Here is a 24473-nt window from a genome sequence, read left to right as displayed (position 1 = left end):
ATCCTCCACACAGGACGTGCAGGTCTGAGCACACAAACAGGTGGAGACACATGAGGCTGATATCAGCAGATATTAAGTAAAAATGTAAAGGTGTGTGTGTGTGTGTGTGTGTGTGTGCGTGTGTGTGTGTGTGTGTGTGTGTGTGTGTGTGTGTGTGTGTGTGTGAGTCAGGGTGAGTGACGGTAACAGCGCGGTTTGTGCGTGAACACATGCAGGATGACTTCCCTCATCCTCTTAATGAAGTCACGCTAAACCCCCAGAACATCCAGGGGGGATTCCTAAACAGGGAAGAGTGATTTGGCAGCGCGCCATCGCGACTGTGAGCCCAGCAGGAGACGACGAGCAGAGACGCACACGGTTCGACTCGTTTGGTCGATTTAATACCGATTTGATTTGGGTTCTGATGGCGGGAGTGAACTGAACACAATACTTTTTTTTTTCATTCATATAAAGTCATAAGATACACTTTCCCCAACAAGAGGAAATTTGCTCAACTACAATAATATCTCTATTCAGTTCGAGGAAAACACCTCCCAAACCTCCGCGCTGATGGGAATGTAATATCTCTCTTTGTTTTTATTTCCTTGGTGACGATCCAAGTCACTGGGTCACAGTTTGACTGAGACGAGTGAGACGTGGTGGGAGTTTGACGGCCTGTCTGCCGGTGATGTGACGGCTGGCTTTTGCGGCTGTGACGTAACCGTGGGTGAGTAGGTCCTGTTAAAAGCCACGTGAGGACGGAGGTGACTCCATTGACTCTGAGGAGCCGAGAAGTAAACACACACACAGAGACACACACACACCGCACACACACGAGAGATGATCTGGACCGTTTTCCTGCTCGTCCAAGCTGTCCTGTTTTATTTCATCCTCACGCACCGATCGAGGTAAGTTATTATTGATTATTTATTAATTGTCCTTCAGATCGATACAGTAATATCTGCTGACATTTTTGGACATCAATGCATTTATTTATTTATTTATTTTAGTTTTTTTTTATATCACTTGTGGCTTAATTTAAGGGATCAATAAAAATAACTTTGCGTTGATGATAATAATGACAGTAATGATAAAAGAGTCACCACGCGGTTTATTGTTAGTTTAGTGGGTTGTTCCTTCAAGGAGGAATGTGGCTAAACCACTCCAGTGTTTAAGAAGTCTTTCTTTTGTGTTTTCCTTTCAGGCGGTTTGAAATCACAAAAACAAATCCGTGATGCAATGATGAATTTTTCTTACTAATCCCTGTTATAGTTCTGTTGACCTTTACCTTCTATAACCCTGATCCCAGGATTTTTTTATTTTATTTTTTTTTTAAAAAGGCTACCCATACAAACGCAGATTTAACAGTGTTGCACGTAGCTGGAAGACCAAAACCCTCATGTCAGTGGAATAAAGTGCCAAACAGACATGGAGCAGCTATTTGAAAAGACAGGAACATTACAAATCTGTGTCCTCTCTCTCTTTTTCGCGACTGTGTCTGTAGATCGAAGACTGATCCCCCTCTGGACAAAGGAGTGATCCCCTGGTTAGGCCACGCACTTGAGTTTGGAAAGGATGCTTCCAAGTTCTTGAATCGAATGAAGCTGAAACATGGCGACATTTTCACAGTGAGTAGAGGCAAACTGCAGATGATGTGATGGTGTGCATCTCTACACACTTCAATGTTTAGTTTTTCTGCGCACTTTTAAGGGCCTCCAGTGTAGAAGTTGGGTTTCAACGTCTTTAAATAGCTCAGAGATAATAATAATAATAATAATAATAATAATAATAATAATAATAATAATAATAATAATAATAACAATAATAATAATAATGATAAATTAAAAAATGAATTTTTGATTAGAATAGAATATATCAGATGTTTATTGTCGTTGTTACAAAAACAACAAAACACAGACGGCAGCTCTGTGATTGACTAGTAAATATCCAATATAATTATTTATAACTGGACAAACTCCCTCTGCTGAAGAAGATTGCTTGTCAACTGCGACTTCCAAAGTCAAGAATGAGCTCAGATAAGATTTATTATTTTTATTATATCTATTATTATAGCGCAATTCAACACCAGATGACACTGGATACTGAATCTGATGCCAAATTTTAAAGCGAGTGCAACAGAGGAAGTGTGACAAAATGTTTTCACTTCATGAAATCGAATCTGGAAGGGGCGACCAGTAATATAACCTCTTGTAATGCTGTCATGAGTTCTGTATTATTCTAAAGATTTACGCAAGTGAACACTTCACTTCCTCTGGAATCTAATGAAGGAGGCACCAGTTTCATGAGCTTAAATAGTCAGCTGTAAAACAGTGAAGATAGCATATTGATAGAATTGTGCACGTGAAAACATGTTTTTACTGTGTTCAATGCATCACTTAATGCATCTAAAAGCACACACTGCGTCATCCCTGCACATCTCTCATACACCGCCACCTTTGCTCTGACCACGTGCAGGTGCGTGCTGCTGGCCGTTACGTGACGGTGCTGCTGGATCCACACTCCTACGACACGGTCATCAACGACTCGGACTCCCTGGACTTCACCCGCTACGCGCAGGTGCTCATGGAGAGGATCTTCAACCTGCGGCTCCCACATGACCAGCCGGCGAAAGCAAAAGCAATGATGATAAAGTAAACAACTAATTGTGTTCATGTGTATTTTCATTTTCGTTTCATGTGAATGTGGAAGTGAAATTTGTTGGGTGTTTTCTTTGTTTCTTGTTTTTTTTTTGGAAATCCACCCAGGCATGTTTCAGGAATAGCATCACACTAGATGGTTCTGTAGAAACGCCCTCTCATTTTGAGAAGTCTATCTCTGGGGCATCTCGTTTTGTTGCTGCTCACCCGTCATCCGCACCAATTTTGTTTATCTCGTAGAGCTGAAAGTGGAAACCTGAGAGTCTAGTGAGATACTGGTTCCCAAGCAGATGTAAAAAAAAAAGAAGAGTGGAACCTCTAGATGCAATCTTGTCTTTTTTATCTCGAGGATTGAAAGACTGATGTTTGAGCACACTACCTTTTTGGGGGTTTTTTTTGGTTGCACCTTTCCTCATGGAAGCAGATGAGGAATTTAAGATAAGTAAACTTGAAAATGAAAATGTAATTCCACAGTAGCATCATAATTCCCCACGTGTTGTTGGAGTAAAGATGAAAACACAGCTTACAGCTTTACGCACTCGTCTTTCCCTTATTTGTTTGAACCTCAGTTCCATTACCACAGGGAAAATAGGTAGGGCAGACTGGTCTGACAATGGGTTTGACAGCGCGTGTCGTTGAGTGTTTGCACTGTTTTATCAACGCCAGAAATCAGCGCAACATGATTAACAGGACTACCTTTTGTCAGCACAGCCTTTTCACCTCTTTCTCACCTTATGTGCTCGCAGGCACTTCAGGGGAGCGAATTTTGGCGCCCTTACCAGCACCATGAGCAGACACCTGCGGGCCTTGCTGAAAGCTGAGATGCCTCTGAACCAGAAAGACTGGAAAGATGAGGGACTCTTCAACCTTTCTTACAGCCTTCTCTTCAAGTAAGCGAGCCTTCCACCCTCTCACACAGGCACACACTCTTGATGATGTTTAAAAAAAAGGTTTTTTTAAAAATCAGGCTTCCGGGCTAAAAGCCTTTAGCTAAACAGTTTACACACTAGTCAATCCTGTGTTACTCTGCTTGTAAACACAGCAGGAAAAATGTGGGATGGCTAATCTTGGAGGTCACTTCCAATTTTTTTTTGTCAGAGAGGATGTGAATCAACATGTTGCTCTGTCATGACATAAAGCGTCATGGGTTACCCAGAAGTTCTCTATCTCTATCTGGAATGTGAAACACTATATACATGTGTTATGCTACATGATGGCATGGTGGAAAAATACCAGCTGAAAGGGCCCAACCCGGCTGCTTTCGAACAGAGAAACTGCGTGGGCTGGTTATCTTTCCATGGCCATTATCTGCGGAGCGGTCCGGCACTTTCTTTCTGACACTGTCTATCTCATCTCTCCTGCAGGGCGGGGTACCTGACGCTGTTCGGTGGGGAGCAGAACAACAACAGCACCGATCCGTCGCGCGTCTACGAGGAGTACAAGAAGTTTGATGGTCTGCTGACCAAACTGGCCAGAGGAACGCTGAAGCCCGGTAAGACAGCTCACAACCAGCACGTTTCTGAGAGCGCTGTGATGAAACGATTCAAAACAATCCGCTGTGATGTACGTCGGGGGGGTTAGATCATAGGGATTACAAGCCTCCATGAGTCATGAGAAGATGTCGTCACTGCACACATTTGTCACTGGGTCTTGGCTACCCTGGTCTGACATCATGGATGGCATTGTTTTACGGTTGCCATGGCGAGTTTCACTTACTCAGTTGCTTACATAGCGTCTGGGAGCTTTTGTTGGTGTTTTTGTGGATTCACAGTACGTCACCGCAGTCCTCTGCAGACACCTTATCTCCCCAGGCCTCGTCTTTCTTTGTATCTTTCTTTGCGATTACATTTGGTTCCGCCCACCCTACACAGGAAAGTCTGCCAAATGCAGTATTACTGAGCACCTCCTCCAGACATACCTGAAACGATGTCTATTTCCCAACTCTTGCACACAATAATGTGTTTTGGCATTTTGTTCCTTTGGCGTTCAGCTCAGGCTCAGCTGTTGGTGTTTTGTCTTTGACTCACTTGCTCACTCGCTTTTACCTGTTCAACAGAGGAGAAGAGGACAGCCCAGGGCGTTCGGCAGAGGCTGTGGGAGCTCCTGGCCACGGCCGGCCTGACCGAGGACTCGGGGTCCAGCCCCTGGCTTCACGCCTACAGGAGGCTGCTGCAGGAGGAGGGGGTGGATGAGGAGACGCAGAAGAAAGCCGTGCTGATGCAACTCTGGGCCACACAGGTGAGTCAGTCATCTCAGGAAGGAAGGCAGCCTGTGTGTGCAAGGCAAGAATTTCAGCCTTTGGTCACCTCGAGAAATGTGGCAATCTTCCCGTTAGTCTGATGAACTTGAACGGGCTGCGGTGTGTGCGAGGCTCTTTCTGTCTTCACGTCTCTGAGCAGACTTGAAGTCAAACAGACCGAGATGGAGACACAGATATGGAGGTGTGACAGCAGCAGTACTCTTCTTTGGCACATGAGTGCGCTGTTCACCTCTACCATCACAAGAGCTGTGCCACGAGAGGGCTTCAGGAACATAAACTAGAGGATTGTATGATGGTGCTGGACATGTTTCTCTGTCAATAGAGTGCATTGTTTAAGGTTTTTCTCCTGAAGAGTACTTGTAAGAAAATAAATACAAACTACAATCACCTTTAATTAAAAGCTGCCTAATCTAATACCAAGTAAAAACATTTCAATCTGCTTGACGCAGATTTTTATTTGGATCCATATCAGATCGTACTTATTCATAATTACCAGCCGTCTAAATACCTACAGATTCTTTTCATCAAGATCTTCCATTATTCCCTGAAAAAGTGCCAAAAATGTTGAAAAACACCCTATTTCACAACGTTAGATAAAGTGAGAAAGAAAAACCTGCATCCGACTGCTTATCTGGATCAGCACCAAAAGTTAATGGGGTCTATTCTGGGCCGAGGCCAATTTTCCATCCAAGCATCGTTGAAAACCTTTCAGCAGCTTTTGTGTAATCCTGCTGACAAACCAACCGATAAACCAAGAAACAAACTGACACAGACACAAGCACAAACTCCTTGGTGGAATTTGCCTTTAGATTGGATTGTTGTATGTAAAGATTCAGTTTATGGAGCACGTTGCACAGATCTTCACCTATTCCTATGTGTAAAGATGCAAAGAGAAAATATGGAGAAAGATAGCTAATTGTTGCGTCTCACCCAAAGCTTCAGTAGTTGATGACCTGGGACCTGTGTTACATATTGCACTTATTGAGAAAATTATCTTTATTTCTACTTAACCAGGGAAAAAACTGCCTATATTTTGTTTTTTAGTCTTAAACAGGTCTTGACTGGGTCTTGACTTCTTCCTCTCATATAAGAACGTACTGACGTTTTGCCCACAGCCCTGCTGGAGGCGTTTGATTACATCAAAGAAGTTAATCAGATATTTACTTCCACATTTGCCTTGCTCTGCCAGCCACTTACTCATCCTTCTTTGCTCTTGTCACCGTGGGTTATTTCCATTTGATTACGAGTTTTGGGTCATAACTTCTACTTGTTTTTGAGTCACGTTTTGAATTTTCATCAAAACTTTAGGGAAAGAAATTAACATGTAATTACAAGATGCGCTGGTACACAAACCAGTGTGTTAGCAATGAATGACAAACTGACACTGATTCAGATTACAATGCTGTATTATTAAGTTCAAACAAACAGAAGATAGCTGTCTGTCTGAAGACGGCTGCCCCACACACAGCCCTGCGATCCATCTGCCAAATGTTTGGATGATGTCATGTTCTTGTGATGCATGTTTTAATGGGTTCATGTTCTCTTGTTATGTATTGTTGAGTAAGCTTTAAGTACTCTTTGTTCACTCAGTTATTCGCCGCTATGTTACGAAAGTGTTCACTGTTTTACGCGTGTACTCCTGGCAGACACAATGCGGTCTGTCGTAAGCGAAATAGTTTCAATGTCCTGCCCTTGGATGCAGGCAGATGGCAGGGGACCTCAGGTTTCCAATGGCTTTCCTTTTTAAGTAAACCATTACCGCGCTGTGCCAGTAGTGAGAATATCCAGAGCAAGGTTGCTCTCATCCCAAACACATGAAGGGAAGCTACGCTTTTTAAACTCGCTGTGAGGCTTTTGTTATGCAACTGAACTTAACCTTAATTGAAATGTGCTTTGTTGTTATATATGAGTACTGTGGGCGTCACGTGGTCTCCGTATTTACTTTTACCTAATAACCACCTGCGCCGTCACCATGCGACACCGTAGTGAGAGAGATAACCTTATCGTGGTGGTGTGTTTGTTTCCAGGGTAATGTCGGTCCTGCTGCATTTTGGCTGTTGGGCTTCTTGTTGACACATCCTGAGGCTCTGACAGCGGTGAAGACGGAGATGGAAACCTCGGAGACCTCGCCGCTGGAAAGACATGCGGACACCCCTGTGTTTGGTGAGGGCCTGATCCCAGCTTGTGTAAACAGAGAGACATTTATTGGTTGTAGGTTGTTCCTCTTGTAAACAAGATGAGGTAGAATACACAACACGATGTTGTCAGTTGGCAGCTGCGACACAGCTGGAATGGCTGCAGTGTCTCCCTTTGCGGCAACTACAGCTGTCAGTGTTTTGTCCATTAAAAGGGCTTGGTTATGCCACTGACAGGCTGAGGTTGTTATTCTATGTGTCTGACAACATTAGGTTATAATAAGATCATCGTGACTGGCGGATTTTGACTAGATCTAGATGAATCAACAACTGTGTAAAACTCAACTCCTGAGAGCTGTTGGAACTGTTTCTGTAAAGTTGTCAGTCAGAATAACAACCCCAGCCATGCAACAAGCACTTTTGACGGAGAGAACTTTGCCAGTCACTGTTGCCCCAAAGGATTACATTGCAGCCGCGTCTCTGCTGCCAACTGAGGTGATAAATAAATATGGAGTCCAGGTTTAAAATCGTGTTATTTCCGTTTAAACTAAAGAAATTGGGAGTATATTAATCCAAACAGACGCAGTGCACAGTGAGACCATATTGTTTACCAAAAAACAATAAAAAGTTAGGAAATACCGCAGAAACCCTGCTGCTCTTTCACGTTACAAATATTTGTTTCTGCCCCTCCTCAGATAGTGCCTTGGAAGAGGCCCTCAGACTCACTGCTGCCCCCTTCATCACCAGGGAGGTAGTGCAGGAGAAGACCCTCCACATGGCTGATGGCCAAGAGTACCTGCTGAGGAAAGGAGACAGGGTGTGTTTGTTCCCCTTCAACAGCCCTCAGATGGACCCGGAAATTCACCAGGAGCCACAGGTTTGTAGTCCTGTCTCTTGTCACAGCTGCGTCTGCCACTGAAACTTCCTGTGCTGCCAACAGGAATAGAAGTAATGTGTTTGGGACAAGGTGGAGGTAGACTTAAGTGTAATTAGTGTAGTTCTTTATGTAAGGCGGAATCAACGCCCACACAAAGCTGCATTACACAGTGAGAGGTCAAATCCAGAGCTGTGGACTATTGAGGGATTAGCCGAGCACGGGAACAGAGCTAATAGGCGTGGGAAGGACACTGCAGTCAGTCAAACTCTGTCCATCAAAAACATTAGCCAAACAAATAGACATTAAACTGCGTGATCAAGTTCATTTTCATAGATGTTCTAATTGCCTGCGCCTAATGTCCCCAGAAATTCAAGTACGATCGGTTCCTGAACGAAGATGGATCAGCGAAGAGGGACTTTTATAAAGGAGGGAGGCGGCTGAAATATTACACCATGCCATGGGGCGCAGGGACCAATGGCTGTGTGGGGAAGCAGTTTGCCATCAATACCATCAGACAGTGAGTGTCTCAGAAATAGTTCCCCCACGAAACTGCCCGCTGGAGGAGCTTGTTACCTCTAATGTCTGCCTGAATGTTCTAATTGCATGCGTTTACTCTTCAGGTTTGTTTACATGGTGTTGACGGACTACGATTTGGAGCTGTGTGACCCAGATGCTCAGATGCCCGAGGCAGACGCCGGTCGTTATGGATTTGGCATGCTACAGCCACAGGGGGACCTACTCATCCGTTACAAGCCGCGATAAAAAAAAGACTTTAAAGAAAAAGCAAAACACATCTGTTATGCACATTTCAACACCTGTACATTGTATATACTGTCAATATTCCCTTTGTACTTTTATACATTTTATATTTATGAGGTGTATTTATATCACACAGTATAAATATATTTTTTGTTATTTATCAATAAATGTAAATAATATATAATACCTTGTGTATTATCTTTCTTTGAGTCCATTACATTCACGTATATGTTGCAAGTGAAAACGGTCAGAATAAAATGTGAAATGTGACTTAACTGGTTTGATTTTTAAGAAGCTGTAAAAAGTAAAGCGTCAGAGCATTTGGATATGTTAAATAGAGAGCGTGAGCGTAATGAGGGGACTGTCTGTACTGTAAACAGAGCCAGCCACACATCTGTCACACTCACACTCGCCTGCTGTTTGCCGAGGGGAAGCTGAGTGGAAAGTTTAGATTTACATGTCGCCTGGAAAGCACCTGATCGCCCACTAGCAGGAGCAGATCCACCGTAGACAGCAGATGGGTTGGGTAAAACATGCTGTTCTTTTTTCATTTTAGCACTGCTGTGAGATCACGTCATGTTTAAACCGTCATGTTCTGATGAAAAGATACAAAGTTAGGGCACAGTCATGGGCAGAAACAGCCCCTGACTGCAGCACCAATAAATGTGGCTCCAATTTGATTGTTTCCTCGGAGTGAGTCACTCTGCTCTGGAATAATGAGCAACTTTTCCACATGTTTACCTTTACAATTGATGCTTAAAGTTACAACATGTTGGAATTCATTCATTCATCTGCTGAATTCCTGCTCCAAACAAACGGGGCAGCGTCACCAGAGTAACCACTAAATGCTGCTGAATGTGGCTGCAGTCATCTAGTTAGCTTATCTAGTTAGCTCAGTTAGCCGTGCAGCTAGTGCTCCTGTCATAGATGCTGTTAATACTGTGCCAGGACTGGGAGCTTGGAGCACCAGGGGAGGTTGGTGGAGTTTACACATTTAGCACAGAAGGCGGCAAAACTCTTTCAGGCCCATTGAGGTCCTTGACATGAGGTCAAAATCCTTATTTTGTTGTTCGTTTAACCTAATTCTGAATGTTTTAAACAAAGAACTTTAACTACATTTATTGGCAGAAAATAATTTGGGATCTTTCACTTCTGGTGTGGAGGAGTGGGATGAGTAGATCAAATCTTCTGCACACTGTCTAACTTACATACTTACTAAATACATTCATTTCTATATAACTAATTGTTTTTGTTTTCAAGTTAAACACTTTACACTTTTAGCAAATTACAACTTTTGACCAAAGTAATAGTCAACAGGATATCTTTACTTTTAGTCAACCGTGACTTTGCATACATAATAATGCATTTATTCATTTAGCACTCAGCACTAAGTGCTTCACAAAGCATTAATAGGAAGATACATCAGTCTCAAGTAAAAACAATTACTACTGAAACAGAGCAGTGCAGCAAGAGTGTAACAGTAAAGTGGTAAAATAAGTGGCTTACATGTGTGGTGTCTGTTTTATCTCCAGTTCAGGTGTGTGGTGTGTTCACTGGTCTTACTGTTAATGTGATGTGTCAATGTGATCCTACTTGTACAGTTGTAAATTCCTATTCCATAGATTCTAGGGTTGGGTGATATTGCCATACAAATATCATGATATTTTAGGGGGCTGTATCGCTATACACCATACATATCTGTAAAGGACGCCACCATATTTTGTTTACCGGTGACCTCGATGTTGATATTTGTACTTTCACATAATGAGATTTCTGATAATCATCAGTAACGTAGTTAATTCACACTGAATGGGGAATGTCAAAAACATCAGCCGATGATGAAGATGTATGTATTAGAACTAAGTAGGGCAGTTCAAGTTAAAGCCAGGAAGAGACAGCACTGATGATGATCTCCAAAATCCAGGAGCATGTGCAGTCTCATCTCACTGTAATATCGACGGCCGGATCCAGTGTAGCTGCGCTGAGCTGTGGCCGTGTGAGGGTTAAAGTGGTTCAGGCTGCAGCCGCTGGAGGAGCCGGAGTGAGACGAGCCCCTGCAGGATCCCGCTCGCAGTCAGCGGCGCCGGCCGGCCAGCACGCAGCCACACCGACCGACAGCAGGTGGATGAGGGAGAGGAGGACCCCGCAGCGGCCCCGGCTCCTCTGCACGAGTCTCTTAACTTGTTGATTCAGTCCCCCCCCCACCCCCAGGAGCGGACGGGTGGGCGAGCTGTAGGATCAGACCTGGACGTGCTGCTGACGGTGTGTGTGTGTTTGTGTGTGTATTTGTGTGTGTGTGAGCTACTGTCCAACATGTCGCCTCGGAGCTCATGATGCCTCCGTCGGCTCCCTGCAGAGCTCCGGACACCTGGGCGGACGGGAGAAGTTTGAACGCGTTCCTCACGCTGCTGATGCCCGTCCGTGCGGAGAATCGGGACTTAAGGAAGACACGTATGTGTATTTTCTCACGTTGCTTTTAGTTTAGTTTTGAGGGCTCGCCTGGTTTCACGTGGGGATATATATATATATATATATATATATATATATTTTATTTTATTTTTTTTTTTTTTTTTTTTTTTTTTCTTACATCATTGCAATAGTTTGTGCGCGCTCATGTGTGCCCAAAACACTGACTGTGCTGTATGACTCACATATGCGCCAAGATGTAGTAAATATAGCATGTTCACCTCATGTGAGGAATTACTTTATATAGTGGTGCTGATGGTATTTGGGGCCAGATCTAATGTCCGGTGGGGTGTTAGTCAAAGTTTATAGTCGGTCTTCTCTGAGGGGAGTTGAGCAGCAGAGCCACATTGTTACAACTATCCCCTGCCTTTGGACCGGGACTGGTGGCCGACCCACCCGGGCTCGGACGCTTCAGCACCGCGGACAGAGGCGCAGAGACAGCCGGCGGGTCCGCGGAGTGACGGACAGGCGCTTCAGCACCGGACAGCGCTCACAAGTGGAGCCCAGTTTATCATTGACCCGGCTCCGCTGCTCCCCTCCACCCCCCGCCGCCACCCTAGTCAGCAAGAAAAGCGGCTGTGCCTCTCAAAGCTGATTAAAATATCTATTCGCTTCTCTGATGACTGGATAAACCACCTGACATTGCTACTGTAGGACACCGGCAGCGTCTGCTCCGCACAGCGCCTTAATATTCATTTCTGTGTTTTGTTTTGTTTTTCTTGTATTCCTTTTAAATCACAGCGGCGAGGGGAAGCAGCGAGGAGGGACCCTGATGCGGTCACCCGCAGGACCATGTCTTCTTAATCTACCGGGCTGCATCCTCCAGTGAATCCAGCGAGAGAAGATGAACAAAGCGGGGTGTCGCTCGGGCACCTCGCTGCCACCGGACACGATGGACATCATCCGCAGCAAGACGCACACCCGCCGGGTGAGACTCAACGTCGGGGGCCTCCTCCACGAAGTCCTGTGGAGGACCCTGGACAGGCTGCCCCGCACCAGACTGGGCAAGCTGAGGGACTGCAACACCCATGACTCCATCATGGAGATATGCGACGACTACAGCTTGGACAGCAACGAGTACTTCTTCGACAGGCACCCCGGCGCCTTCACCTCCATCCTCAACTTCTACCGCACCGGGAAGCTGCACATGATGGAGGAGATGTGCGCCCTGTCCTTCAGCCAAGAGCTGGACTTCTGGGGCATCGACGAGATCTACCTGGAGTCCTGCTGCCAGGCCAGGTACCACCAGAAGAAGGAGCAGATGAACGAGGAGCTGAAGAGGGAGGCCGAGAACATGAGGGAGAGGGATGGGCAAGAGTTCACCACCACATGTTGCTCTGAGAAGAGGATGAAGCTCTGGGACCTGCTGGAGAAGCCGAGCTCCTCCTTTGCTGCCAAGGTAGAGTCTCAGCTTTTTACTTCTATCGCTGCAGCTCTAGTGAAAGTTTAGGTGACCCTGGGAGAAAAAGCCAGCAGGCCTCTTCAGGTTACTTACATGAGGTTTAAATAACGATCTCTCCATCAAGAAGTGGAAGCAAGATTGCAGAGATGTTGGTGCTGCTGATTAGGGTTTAAATTTAGAAAGACAAAAGCAGCAAAGAAAGAGGGCGGCGGGGGGGGGAATTTGCTTTAGCACCCAGAGAGGCGAGCAGACATCTCTCTCTGAGACTGTCTTGATCTGATGTCTGACTTCCTTTTAACCTGCAGCAGTGCTTTTAATCTGTCACTTCCAGCAGCTGGAGCACAGGAGAGCGAGGCAGACAGAGGGAGATGTTGAGATGTTGTTGTGTGTCAAAGCTGTCTGAGAAGTTTTTGCTTATTCATCAGTGCGTATTGAACAGCATGACTTTGAGAAACTCATTGTGTTGCCCCGCTTGAATCAATAAACTTAACTAGGTCTACTTTCAGGAGAAAGAAAAAGGACCCTGGCCTGTTTTGTTTTGTTTTGTTTTTTTGTTTTTTTTCTGGGGAGTCAATTAAAACCCCCTTATTGTTTGTGCGTGACAGCCTTCATTGTCTCCTTTTATTGCTTTCAGTCAGATACTTGCTCCCAAGGCCGGTATTGTCTGCAAGCTGCTCTCCTGGTAATTATTGGATGTTTGTTGTTTTTTTTTTTTTGTTTTTTTTTTATATTTGCAACAGGGAGGATGAAAGGAGTGACACTTATTAATGGAGTTTTCAGGACGACGAGAAACTCTGCCGCACAAAAGATATATATCGTCATATAACACCACCTCCTCTCCTCTGCTTTCAACAGTCACCCCCTCATGGCTTCATTAGCCACCCCTGCCTCATTTCCAGTGTGGTATTCAATCATCCAGCTCATTAAGAGGCTCATAGCTCACACTGCAGGAACAAGGGTACTTCACTTTGCTGGATCAATGGGTTTAGTCATGTTAACAGCATTTTTTAAGTGTACTTGCTTTGCCGAAGATGTGTCTCGGTCAATATTCAATTAAGATTTTTAAATAACCACCCAGATGCTTACTCCCAAAACAGCTGTTTGGGGAATCTGCACATCTTAAAGGAGACTTGATATGTGCTCGTTTTCAGGTTTCATCATTTTACTACTGGAATAGTGCTTTAATGCTCAAAAAAACACATCCAGCTTCCTCAGACACTCTGTTTTTAGCTCCTGTCTCTTGAAGGCCCCTCTTCTTGAAAACCCAGTCTGCTCTGATTGGTCAACTCATACATGCCCGAGCCAGCACCGCTAACAACAACTACAGAACTGCTGTGCTAAATCAATCCTTAGGTGCCAAACCAACCTACCAGACATTCAATAATGCATGTGTGTGACATGGTGAAGTGAAGTCACAGAAGTAAAGGCGGGGCCACTGACGAGGCGTTTGAGGAGCAGTGTTTCCTGTGGGACTGATGAGCTTCTGCTGGTGCTGACTTTGACCTTTTCAATTAAAATGAGTGAGGCTCTCATATAACGATTGTTTTTAGGCTGTATCGTGATACACAATATTCATCTGATTTCCTGATATCTTACACCAAAAACCTCTAAATGGATATTGTGGTGATGACGAATTAAACATTAACACAATGAAAGGTTTGCTTAATAATGATATAAAAAAAAATTGATATAATGACTAAGTGGGTGAAGGCAAGTACTGGAACAAGTAAAACAGTTGTGAAAATTACATCACTTTACTGTAATGCAGCATGTAAAACCAGGAAACAACACTTATGCCATATCACCATATAACAACGCCCGAAATCTAAGCTGATATATAGTCTGCAATACCAGTGAGTCTTTTCAACTAATTTGTGTGATGTTTTGGTTCAAAATGCCTGACAGTGTCATAAAAATATGTCAGGAAGACATGCCTGACACAAGTAGAATCATGGCTGAATCATTACTCAAAGAAATTTCAAACATCTCCTTGAACAGGGGTGCCTGCATAATTCATTCAGCTCATCTGTTGAAAGAACCTGCTCCATCTCTGACCTCAAATTACTGAAGCCCTTAATTATTCCCTTAATTATTCAATCACATTGCTTCAAGACATGCTCACTTTATGACACTCAGTGGCCCTCGGCTCTCTCTGGAGCTCTCTGAAACAATTAACCACACAGACATCCAACACCAGGTCCTCTGGTGTTCATGCTGACAAGCTGGCACAGCTCTCAGCCCCAGAAATCTCTGTCTTAGATTAACATGAAAGGAACATCTGAGACTGAGTGGTCCTCTCTGTCAAACTGTAATGTTAATGTATCTCCCACACACTTTATCTGTCAAGCACCTCCTGTCTGCAAGTCAGCACAACCCTCTGGAATAAATGTTGGCAATGTAGGTTTCTGCTAACCGTGGATATGAGGAAACTTGTATTTTGTGAATGTATTATATTGACAGCACTAGTTTAGGCACAACAACAACTTGGTCAGTGTTAAGAAAAAAATCACATTTTGGCCTGAAATACCTGTTTTGGTCACCAGAAATGCAGCTGGAGACGAGCCAACTTCTCAACAGACATATCTGTTCTTTTGACACTGCAAACACTGGCTGGAAATTGTCACTAGGTTTATTCAAAAATACACTTACAAATGTAGAAATGCAGTCTGAACTGTGGTCAGTGGCTTGGCTGCTTACCTAAAACTCAACAACTATGGTATGATATGACACTTCTTGCAGAAATGTTAATATGATGTGTAGCCTACGATGTGTAGCCCACAGATCGATCACACACGTGATTGATCTGTGGTTCCCAGAAACATTAGCTGCCTACATTGTGTCCTGGTGACCAGGCTGCCAAGAAGAGGAACATAGCTGAAGCGATTAATCATCGTATTAAAACTATTAAAACTTAAAGCACTCTGATATGCCAAAGGGTTTTGAACATTGATGGTCGTAGTTTATTTATTGAAGAAGTGACATTGTCTTGGATCGGTTGAGATTCATGAAGCTGGTTTACTCCATCTAATAACTCAGGTTGATAGGTCGATAATGGAGTTCCTCACAGATCGATTTTTGTCCCTCTGTTTTTGCGACGGTGTATATGCAACATAGTTTTCTCATTTCCACGTGCACGACAACGCCTTGTGTACACTTTTGATGATACTAATGCGTTCTCATGAATCCTTTGCTTTTAATGTTAGACTAAATGTGTTGTTATTTTTCTTGGTATCAAATCCTATAATGGAACCAAAACTGAACTCATTCAAACCTACACTGGGTAGAAATGTTCTGTTTAAGAATTCATCCAAGAGATTCGCTCAAATGTAATAGACAAGTACAAAAAGGTAAAGATGTTTTCTTTTGTCTGTCTTGTCTGTCTCATATTGCTCATTCTACCCTAAAACATATCTGATATATCTGCTGATGCAGACACAGCTACCGCATCCTTTAATGTGAGAGACATTTGAGTCTGTTTATCAGACATAAGAAAAACACATTTAATTTGACCTATTCCACTTTCCTCTAAAAAACTTAAACAACAGCAACTCCAATCAAAGCAATTAGATACTACACCATGCTGGTTACCACAGAAACTGTTATGTAAATGGAAGTAATTACCCAGGTTTTAATATTGAGTCTTATTAGATGATTTCATTTTTGTATTATTTAATCCTTCTTACACTACTTACTTTGTTATTTGTGCTTTAATGTCATCTTTCATTCTCTTCCCTGCTTTCTTTACAACACACACCAGTGAGAGTACATGAGCAAATACATGAATCTCCGTCCTGCTGCTGTTCACTGAGCTCGTTGGACTAGAAGTTATGAACTAAAGGTCAGGAGCATGACCAAATAATAGCAGTGTTTTTCATTTTATATAGCCACTACAAATTCATAATGAGCTTGAGGTCTGGTGCATAGCACAATAATTAACAAATACTGTTTGCATTATTGTAACATTTAATAAAATCATTACACAACAGCTTGTCCACAAAAAATCCTAACCAGCTCAATGTCCTAGTCATGAAGTGCCTCAAGGTTCTTTTATGACTGTGGCTGAGCATTCAGCTTGACTTTCTTCACTCAGTCAAACACAGAAATAGGAACACAATTTATGTCCTTCCTTGGAAGCTCTTGTCCTCAGCTTAACACACGAGCTCAGACTTTACAGTGTGTCACCACTAAGAGGCCCCCAGAAACTTCTGAACGGAAGAAACAGAGGTGGCAGGTGTTTGACAAATAGGGCCATTTCCTCTCTGACAACAGTAAAAATGTCAATTTGAGGTTAAAAGGTTGTTTTCAGAGGCTTGATCGAAAAGTTGCAGCGTTTACAAAGGCATAATAGGCTCGCAATGTGGTCTGTGGCACAATTATTGGTAGACATTTTGCATTACTGCAATATTTTGTCAAACTGATTAAATATTAAAGGTTTAAACAAATCACAACAGGCACAATTTCTGCCTCATGAGGTGCCTCTAGGCCTTCCTACATAATTATAATTTCAGCATTAGTTTATGTTTCTCCTTCACTGTAACTGTGTGTCATTCCACTTGACCTTTTTCACGCAGTAAACACAGAAATACGAATACAATTTACATCCTTCTCCCGTGAGAAAGAGTAGAGAAGGGTAAGTTGTTTGACAAATAAAGCCATTTTTCCTCATTGTTTAGTTTTTCCATATGAGACACAAAATGTCAAATTGAGGTTAAATGGCAGCCATCAAACGCAGTCTGGTTTCTGAGGCTCAATTGAAGAGTCGCATCAGTGAAATGGTTTGTTCCCAAACACATATTCCGCCTCATTTATTTTTCAGTGCTGATGAAATTTTAATTGCGCATTAATAACACTCGACCTAATGCCGGAGAGAGAAGGTGTGATCCAGAATATCTATAGCTCCAGATGTCAACTCATCCTGGAACTTTTTGGAGTTATAACCTCCCCAGAAATACACATCGTACACATTTTTCATTTCAAAGCAGTAGTGAAGGATGCCATGTGTGCAGCCAGTCTTTCTTCTCAGGAGTGTTGAAGTCTTACTGAATAGTTTTGGAACCACCTGAGTCTGCATTCCCACTACAGGTCTGCCCACTAAATTATTTAGAATAACAATATGGTGCCCTGGAAACACAAGGAAAACCTGCAGATAATCATTTCACTGATAGGAGATAAGCTCTTGTTGATATCAAACAATATGTGCTGAATGCACCGTGTCGTCAATTCTTGTGTGGCTCGGTGGGAGGACACGGTGTGGTGTGTTGGGAATGAAACCAGCCTATGTAATCCAGCATGTCTCAGCATGCCTCTGTTGCTCAATTCCCCCTGAGGTGCAGCTCAGTCTCAGAGGGATCACAGTCGCCCTATAAATCACAATCCCAGGGGTTTGGCGTCAGAGCTTTTAGCTCTGTAAACTCTGAAAGCGGCCTCATTCAAATACCCGTAACAGTTGTGTCCTTGGATTACAATGAGTAATGGAGTCATACATGAACAAATGGTTTTGGTTAATTTCATGATTTTTGTCTCTTTATTTCTCTGCCTGTTTGGTTTTGTTGGTACTTTTCCCTCTGGTTTTGAAAAGGGCGGCGCTCAGATGTAGAAAAGTGATGTCATGCAGTAAACCTAGTTAAACCTAGTTTCAAGTAAACTTGCATGAACTTGAGGCACTTTGAATGAAGGTTAGTTTCATAAAAGTGGTATGCTGCAGTATAATAACAAGTCACCGTTCTTATTTGTGGGTCTGACTCAATCACAATTGCACTGCTTAGTGCAATGCACAGATTTCATCAGCTGAGTGAGGTCACGTGGGTGATTTGTAACGTGCAAATTGTTTTGAGTTTCCTGGATCACCAGTATTGTAAAAGGCTAGAAAATCTCTGTCAAAATGTAGATCCAGTTTAGTTAAAATGTACAGACTTGATTTAGATCTTCATCTTACATCTTACACACAACAACGAGACACAACTTACAAAGAGATGCAACAGAGATAATTACACATACAAATAATGAATAAGATTGATAATTCATTCCAGGCATTAGGCATCAGGATGCTGAGAGATACTGAAGTGCTGCACTGAAAGATTAATGTTGTAAAGTCAACTACTGGGCTTCTGAATGTTTAGTAGGTAAGTGTTCACTCGACTTAATGGTGAGCTGACTGAGCGAAATGATGAGTTATAAACTGAACAGGAGCAGCTTCTGATTCTTTACTTCCTGTAAAGTTTTACAGGGTATAAAAAACTCTTGACACACACAGCTTTGACTTGAGAGACTTTTTTGACACCTCTACACTCTGGGAATTTGAATTCCCGTCTCCTAAAAAGCCTTGCAGTGCTCTCCGCCCACTGAGAGCTTCGGTCCAGAACAGGATACTGAACTATAAAAACTGACACTTAGGTCTTTTGCCTTGGCAGAGGCTGTTTCAACTAATTGCATGGAGGCTTCTCCTCTCAGCGAGCTGGAAACAGCCATGACTAGAGGCGGTTAGCTGTACTTTTTTACTGCACATCTGATATGCCCGATTGGCTTCACTGTAAGCACTTTGCCTTGTTGTTTGTGAAGTCTGAGAGCAGTCTTTGTGTCCAGAACATAGCTCTGTGTCAGGGTGCAGATATCCGCTGCTTTTTTTTGTTTGTTTTTTTATTCACCCCATACGGCCGAGCAGACGACTTTTCGTGAGAATGGGAGGAAATCGATGGCAAACACATTAGGATGCGAGGCAAGCTGGGGTGAGTGAGGGCGCACCCTGACCGGCCATTAGAGAGGGGCCAAGACGTTTGATTTCCCACGGACCCCTGCCCGCTGATAGCTCCGCACGAGGGAGTGCAGTCACTCATGCTGACCTCCGGCTCTCTGCGCTAGGACCAGAGGAGTTGCAGCGGTACAGTCACTCTGATTTTATGGTCTCTGTTGTTATTTTCAACAGTGGTTCTGAGTAATGGAGCCGAGAGTTTCCTCTGTCTCTTTGCGTTTCTGTCTCCTCCTCCTCCCTGCCCACCTTTCTCTTACAGTAATCGCGTGTGTATGCCGGCTATTAGCCAGGCACAGGGCTATCCAACAGAGTGTTATTTTATGATTTGTTTTCAAGGGATGTTGCTGGGTGACGGCAACTCTTCTGCTGTGCTTAGGCGAGCTTTGAATATCCATAAATCAATGGCACACAGTTTCCCAGCTGCCAAACTGATTGCAGTGGCTTACAGTATATCTCCTTGTGGGCACACACAGTCACAAGAACTGTTTTCTCACAGATTCAACCAAAGTCTCTCTGTTTCTTCCTTTTCTTTTTAAAGCTCTCTTATCGTCTCATCTCTCTGATTGTTTTCCTCTTTTGTACTCCCTCCTCTCTCTATTCAAGTCCAAGCAACCTAATCTGCATGTAAGCACTCATTATTGCATGAATTCTAATTAAAGATAGGAGGAACTCTATAAATATGTTTGTCTTAGTCATCTAAATGCAGAGAGACAATAGCTTGACTAATATTCATGTTGTGAGCAAACATCAAAGGCAGGCAAATCCAAAAAGTGAAATACAAAACTAAATGACATAAAAAAATTTAAAAAAAAAAACAGGATGAAGTTTGGGGAACACAGGCAGGAATTTCTAAAGCACATGAGAAGCAAAAACTGACTACGGGAACAAAACAGAAAACCTGACCAGTGGGCCTTAATACACTAAGGACTAATCGACAAAAGAAACCCAAGACAAAATGTGGGGAAAAACATGTACAGGAAGTGGAAAGTAAACATGACACAGCAGGATATAAATCTACAAGATAAAACAGGAAATCATGAAATCAAAAACCAAAATCTTGAAGGTCAAAACGTAAAATTGAAAACTGAATATAAAGAAACACTGAGTTTGTTACATTTATTCAGACCATCGGGTTGGACGGATACAACCTTTTACTAATATCACTGGCTTGCACTCTTTTTTGTACTCTTGCCTGTTGACACCACCTGCAGCCACAGATGTAAAGGTAACATGTTGGAAGTCTTTAGTTGGAATATCAAACTGCGACCATGACTTTATCTTGCTTAGCTTCTTATCATCTTTGCACTGTATCTTCATGTTTCATTTTCGGGCTCCATACGAGGATCATCCGAATACCGTCACAGCCACACAGATTCTAATTAAGCGCTCAGCCGAGAGAGAAATTAGCATTATTGATTTAAAACAGGCCTTTGATGCTGTTTGATCAGCGTACGCAAATGGAAATTTCAACTCGGGGAGTAACTCGTACCACCAGAGCGGTCACTAATCGATTCAGAAAATCAGCCTAGCTGTGAACTGCAGAGACAAGGATTAAACTGTTTGTATCGGCTGGAGTGTATTCAACATGCATCTTATATGCTAGGCCAAAATTATTTCCGCAAGACTTTTAATCTCTTAATGCTTTTTCATTGAGCTCGTACTGAAAACTGTGTTCTGACTCTCCAGTACATTGAGATCTTAAAGGAGTATGCTGTTGATGGAATTTTCCTTTTCAAGAACTTCTTAGAAATTACCATTCAACACCATTTTGGCAACAGTGTTCTGTTCCTCTGGTCTATAAATGACTTCCTACACTGATGGAGGTGTTATGTTACCAGCATGGACACACTGATTACTTTGCCTGCCAGCTACTCTCCTCTCCTGCTGGACCTCTTGCATGTTTGATTATCATGCTATTAGGACCTATGCTCATGCTGTCTATACAGAGTTTCCTTTCCCCCTGTGTGGCTGAACAGTGGCTCATGGATCTTGAACACTGTGTGCAGATGAAAATCTTCCCTGTAAAGATCATATCTAAGACAAACGTCTTCATGTATGGTCAAACAGCTTTAATTCCCCTCAGGCTGCCATACATGAGGAGAATGTGATGCGGGATTAAAAGGTTGGATAAGAGCATGAAATTCTCCATCTGAGGTGAAAATATGGAAATCACCAAATTCGGAGTTATGACGTTACAAGGGGGGGAAAAAAGCTGTTTTACTACTTAGTGACTAGCTGGTCAACTTAGTGGAGTGTTAAGAAGCTAAAGAGTCAGATATTTCCCAGGAGTTGGTGGAGTTGCCAACAAGAGAATTTTTTTGGAAACTCTTTCATGTAATCGCAAAAATAAACTTACATTTATCAGGATTTTTAAAATTATGTAGTTGGTATCAGAATGTGGTCAACATGGCTGTTTTCAGACTGAACGTCTAGCTGGTAAATAAGAGTCAGAGTTTTCACTCGGTAGTTGGTGGAGACCAAAAACAGAGCTAAAATAGTGAAAACATTGGGCTTGCATTCATCAAGTGGACAGCATAATTACTCCAAACAAATCCAAATTTTGCTTTGCCATTTGCTAGATATCAATTAAAAAAAAAAAAAAAAAAAAAAAAACGTGAAAAATAGTGTGAAGGGCAACATGCGCTCACTCTTAACTCATGAAATAGACCAGTTTTAGTCAGTGGCCCCTAAGTTTCAATCAACAACAATCTAATTATTGTAATTCATACATGTGTCGTTGTTAGACTTTTGGAATGCAAACTTTGTGAAATAGTGAGAATCTGGTTAGGATAAGGCATGAAAACTACTTGGTTAGGTTTTGAGATCCTTTGTTTTTTCCCAGCCAGCCACCACCACTGTTGTTGCTTCTATATCTGTCCCCAGATATGACGCCGGAGAGGAACCAACAGCCTTATAGTTTGAAACACTGAGTCACTGACCATGCTGTATTTCTCACAATGGGGGTGTAGGGTGATACTGTGGTTTTACAGCTGTTTCTGCTGCCCCCAGTCACCAAAAAAGGGCTCAAGATTTTTCATGGAAACACTCTGATGTGATTTTAAAAGGTAGACTTAGTTATTTGTAAATCATAGAGTTGGATTCAGCTTGTTTCAGCATGGCAGTTTTTGAGATGTCATGATCTGACTGTGCATTGAGAGGGTAGACGTAACAAAGGACACACAGTTAATATATCAGCCTCTTATACCAGAGTACAGATTGCTGCTCTTAACTAGTTGCAGTTTGGAGCATATGTTTCAGGAAGAGGTGCTCAACAGAAGCCCTTCCTTTGCCCTGCAGTTTCCATGGAGAGAGGTGATCTTGTACGCTACATTAGCTTATCACACAAGCCAGCTGGGGCAACACTGTATGCTCCACATGCACACACAGACTCCCACTGCATAGTATCTCTGTCTGACAGGCCGACAAAATCCATGCTTTATTTTTGGGACAATGCCTTATCTGACTCTCCTAACATTCCTCACATATTGGTGCAGCTGGGTTCGTGGGTGTGGAGCTCCGCACTGACACTGACATTTACAAAGGTGAGATGTCAATCGCGAGAAGACGGAGCCACGACTACTTTGCTGCAGCCCTTCATTCATTATTCAGACGGGCCTGTCAGCGAGAGAACATCACTCAAGAAGATGTACTGTAGAGTGGTGTGGGGCCCGGTGGTCAACGCAGACCAGAGCACAAGTTTCCAGAGAGTCAGACGTTAGAACCCAAGGCCATTGTGTGCTAAAGCTACTTCTTAAGCTACAGTTGCAAACAGCACCGAGGTTTTCATCGCTCACTCGGCAGGCTGGGACTGAAAAGGTCAGTTTTCAGCCACCCGTACAAGAATGACAGGCATGACTGAATAATGCAATGAAATTCTGTAGTCAGTCCGATACATTTTCTGACAGCAGATTTATTTTCGGTGGAGCCTGTAATCCATCTCCGAGCTTTCACAGATTCCCCCTTTACATGACACCCCTCGTGGTATCGCTCTTTTGGCTTCCCACCCAAACTCAAGTGCTACATGTGCTTTACCCTACTTGTCATCGACTCAGTTCCAGTAGAACATGAAGATGGCTCTTGCATTTTTAAACAGCCTCTTTCGTCATGTGCAGCTCATCCAGGGTCACTCAGGTGTCAAGACCCTGAGGAAGTTTAGAGCTTAGTCCTTTTGTTTGGCTACAGTGCCAAAGCTCAGTGCCTTTTTTTTCCAGCTTAGGCCTTGCACGCACTTCAAGCCAGAGCTCCTCAAGCATAATATCCTCCAGTCATTTGAGATGGTTGAGGGAGAAAGCTCGGTCGTATTTAGAGGAAGAGGAGGCTGAGAGGAAAGATTGCCTTGCTTTAATTTGCAATGCAAGGTACACTGGAGGAATTGTCTTTCAGAGAACGGCACTGCTGTCCTGCATAGAGTTTCCCCAGAAAGCTATTTTCTGACTGGTTTATTCTCAGGGAAAGAAAATACAGCTGCACCCTGCGATTACTATTCCACAGTGATGGTTTAAAAATAGGGTTAGGGCATCTTTTGTATAATGGTTGTCTCCCGTAGGTTTTCTGTCTGAGACGGGACAGGTGGATGAGGTTCAGCGCAAATATTCAAATAAGCCTGTTTGTTCTCTTTTAGTTCATTGACTTATTGTTGTTTGTCTCTGTTTGCACAGTAAATAAAGTGGAAAATACTGTGTTCTTTGGCAGCATGTGAAAGCGTTAAGTGAAGAACACCAAAACAAGCACTCTTACCCGAAAATGTCCCTTTATCAAGAGATCTGTTACTTATGAGGCAATTAATTGCAATTTATTACATCCATACATCCTCTGGTATGATATAAGTTCATAATAAACATGGAAAATGTCTATATGTTGAATTTTTACATAGTATTATATGCTTTAGCCATACATGTTAACTATATATATTGCCAAGATTCAGGTTTAAAATGTATATGAAATGCCCATAATAAAATTTGCACATATATTTGTATTATAGAAGTTATAATGGGATGGGTTGGTTGGTCAGTCAAAGTAGACTGTGTTTAAATGTGTTCTCAGTCACCAAAAATGTCACCTGTCTGTTATGATGTAAGAGGTGCTGATGTTCTTCACAGTGTTCCTCATAGATTATGGTGAAGTCAATCACACAGTGTTCAAAGATAGATTTCTTTAAAGTCTTTTTAAAAACAACCGATAGAGAGGAAA

The 24473-nt window shown here is 42.9% G+C and overlaps 2 protein-coding genes across 3 annotated transcripts in view; both read left to right on the top strand.

The window, feature by feature from the left end:
- Positions 1 to 399: 399 nt before the first annotated feature.
- On the top strand, positions 400 to 8832 carry LOC119020588 (prostacyclin synthase-like). Its single transcript, XM_037100032.1, has 10 exons — positions 400 to 887; positions 1484 to 1607; positions 2455 to 2630; positions 3383 to 3526; positions 4001 to 4128; positions 4693 to 4874; positions 6924 to 7059; positions 7727 to 7908; positions 8274 to 8425; positions 8529 to 8832. Exons 1-10 carry the CDS (start codon positions 820 to 822, stop codon positions 8668 to 8670), a joined length of 1434 nt encoding a protein of 477 aa, XP_036955927.1. The 5' UTR covers positions 400 to 819; the 3' UTR covers positions 8671 to 8832.
- A 1587-nt stretch (positions 8833 to 10419) lies between these two features.
- Positions 10420 to 24473, top strand: part of LOC119020586 (potassium voltage-gated channel subfamily B member 1-like) — a 43678-nt gene continuing 29624 nt past the window's right edge. Inside the window, exons 1-2 of one of the 2 annotated variants that reach the window (XM_037100026.1) lie at positions 10420 to 11118; positions 11875 to 12532. In XM_037100026.1, the coding sequence (XP_036955921.1) occupies positions 11978 to 12532 (555 nt within the window). In that variant the 5' untranslated portion in view covers positions 10420 to 11118; positions 11875 to 11977. Of the gene's footprint in view, positions 11119 to 11768; positions 12533 to 24473 lie in introns of those variants that run through there. The other variant, XM_037100028.1, reaches the window with a different exon arrangement.

This window comes from Acanthopagrus latus, chromosome 6, assembly GCF_904848185.1.
Source record: "Acanthopagrus latus isolate v.2019 chromosome 6, fAcaLat1.1, whole genome shotgun sequence".
NCBI lineage: Eukaryota > Metazoa > Chordata > Actinopteri > Spariformes > Sparidae > Acanthopagrus > Acanthopagrus latus.
This window is presented reverse-complemented; position numbering and strand designations above follow the sequence as displayed.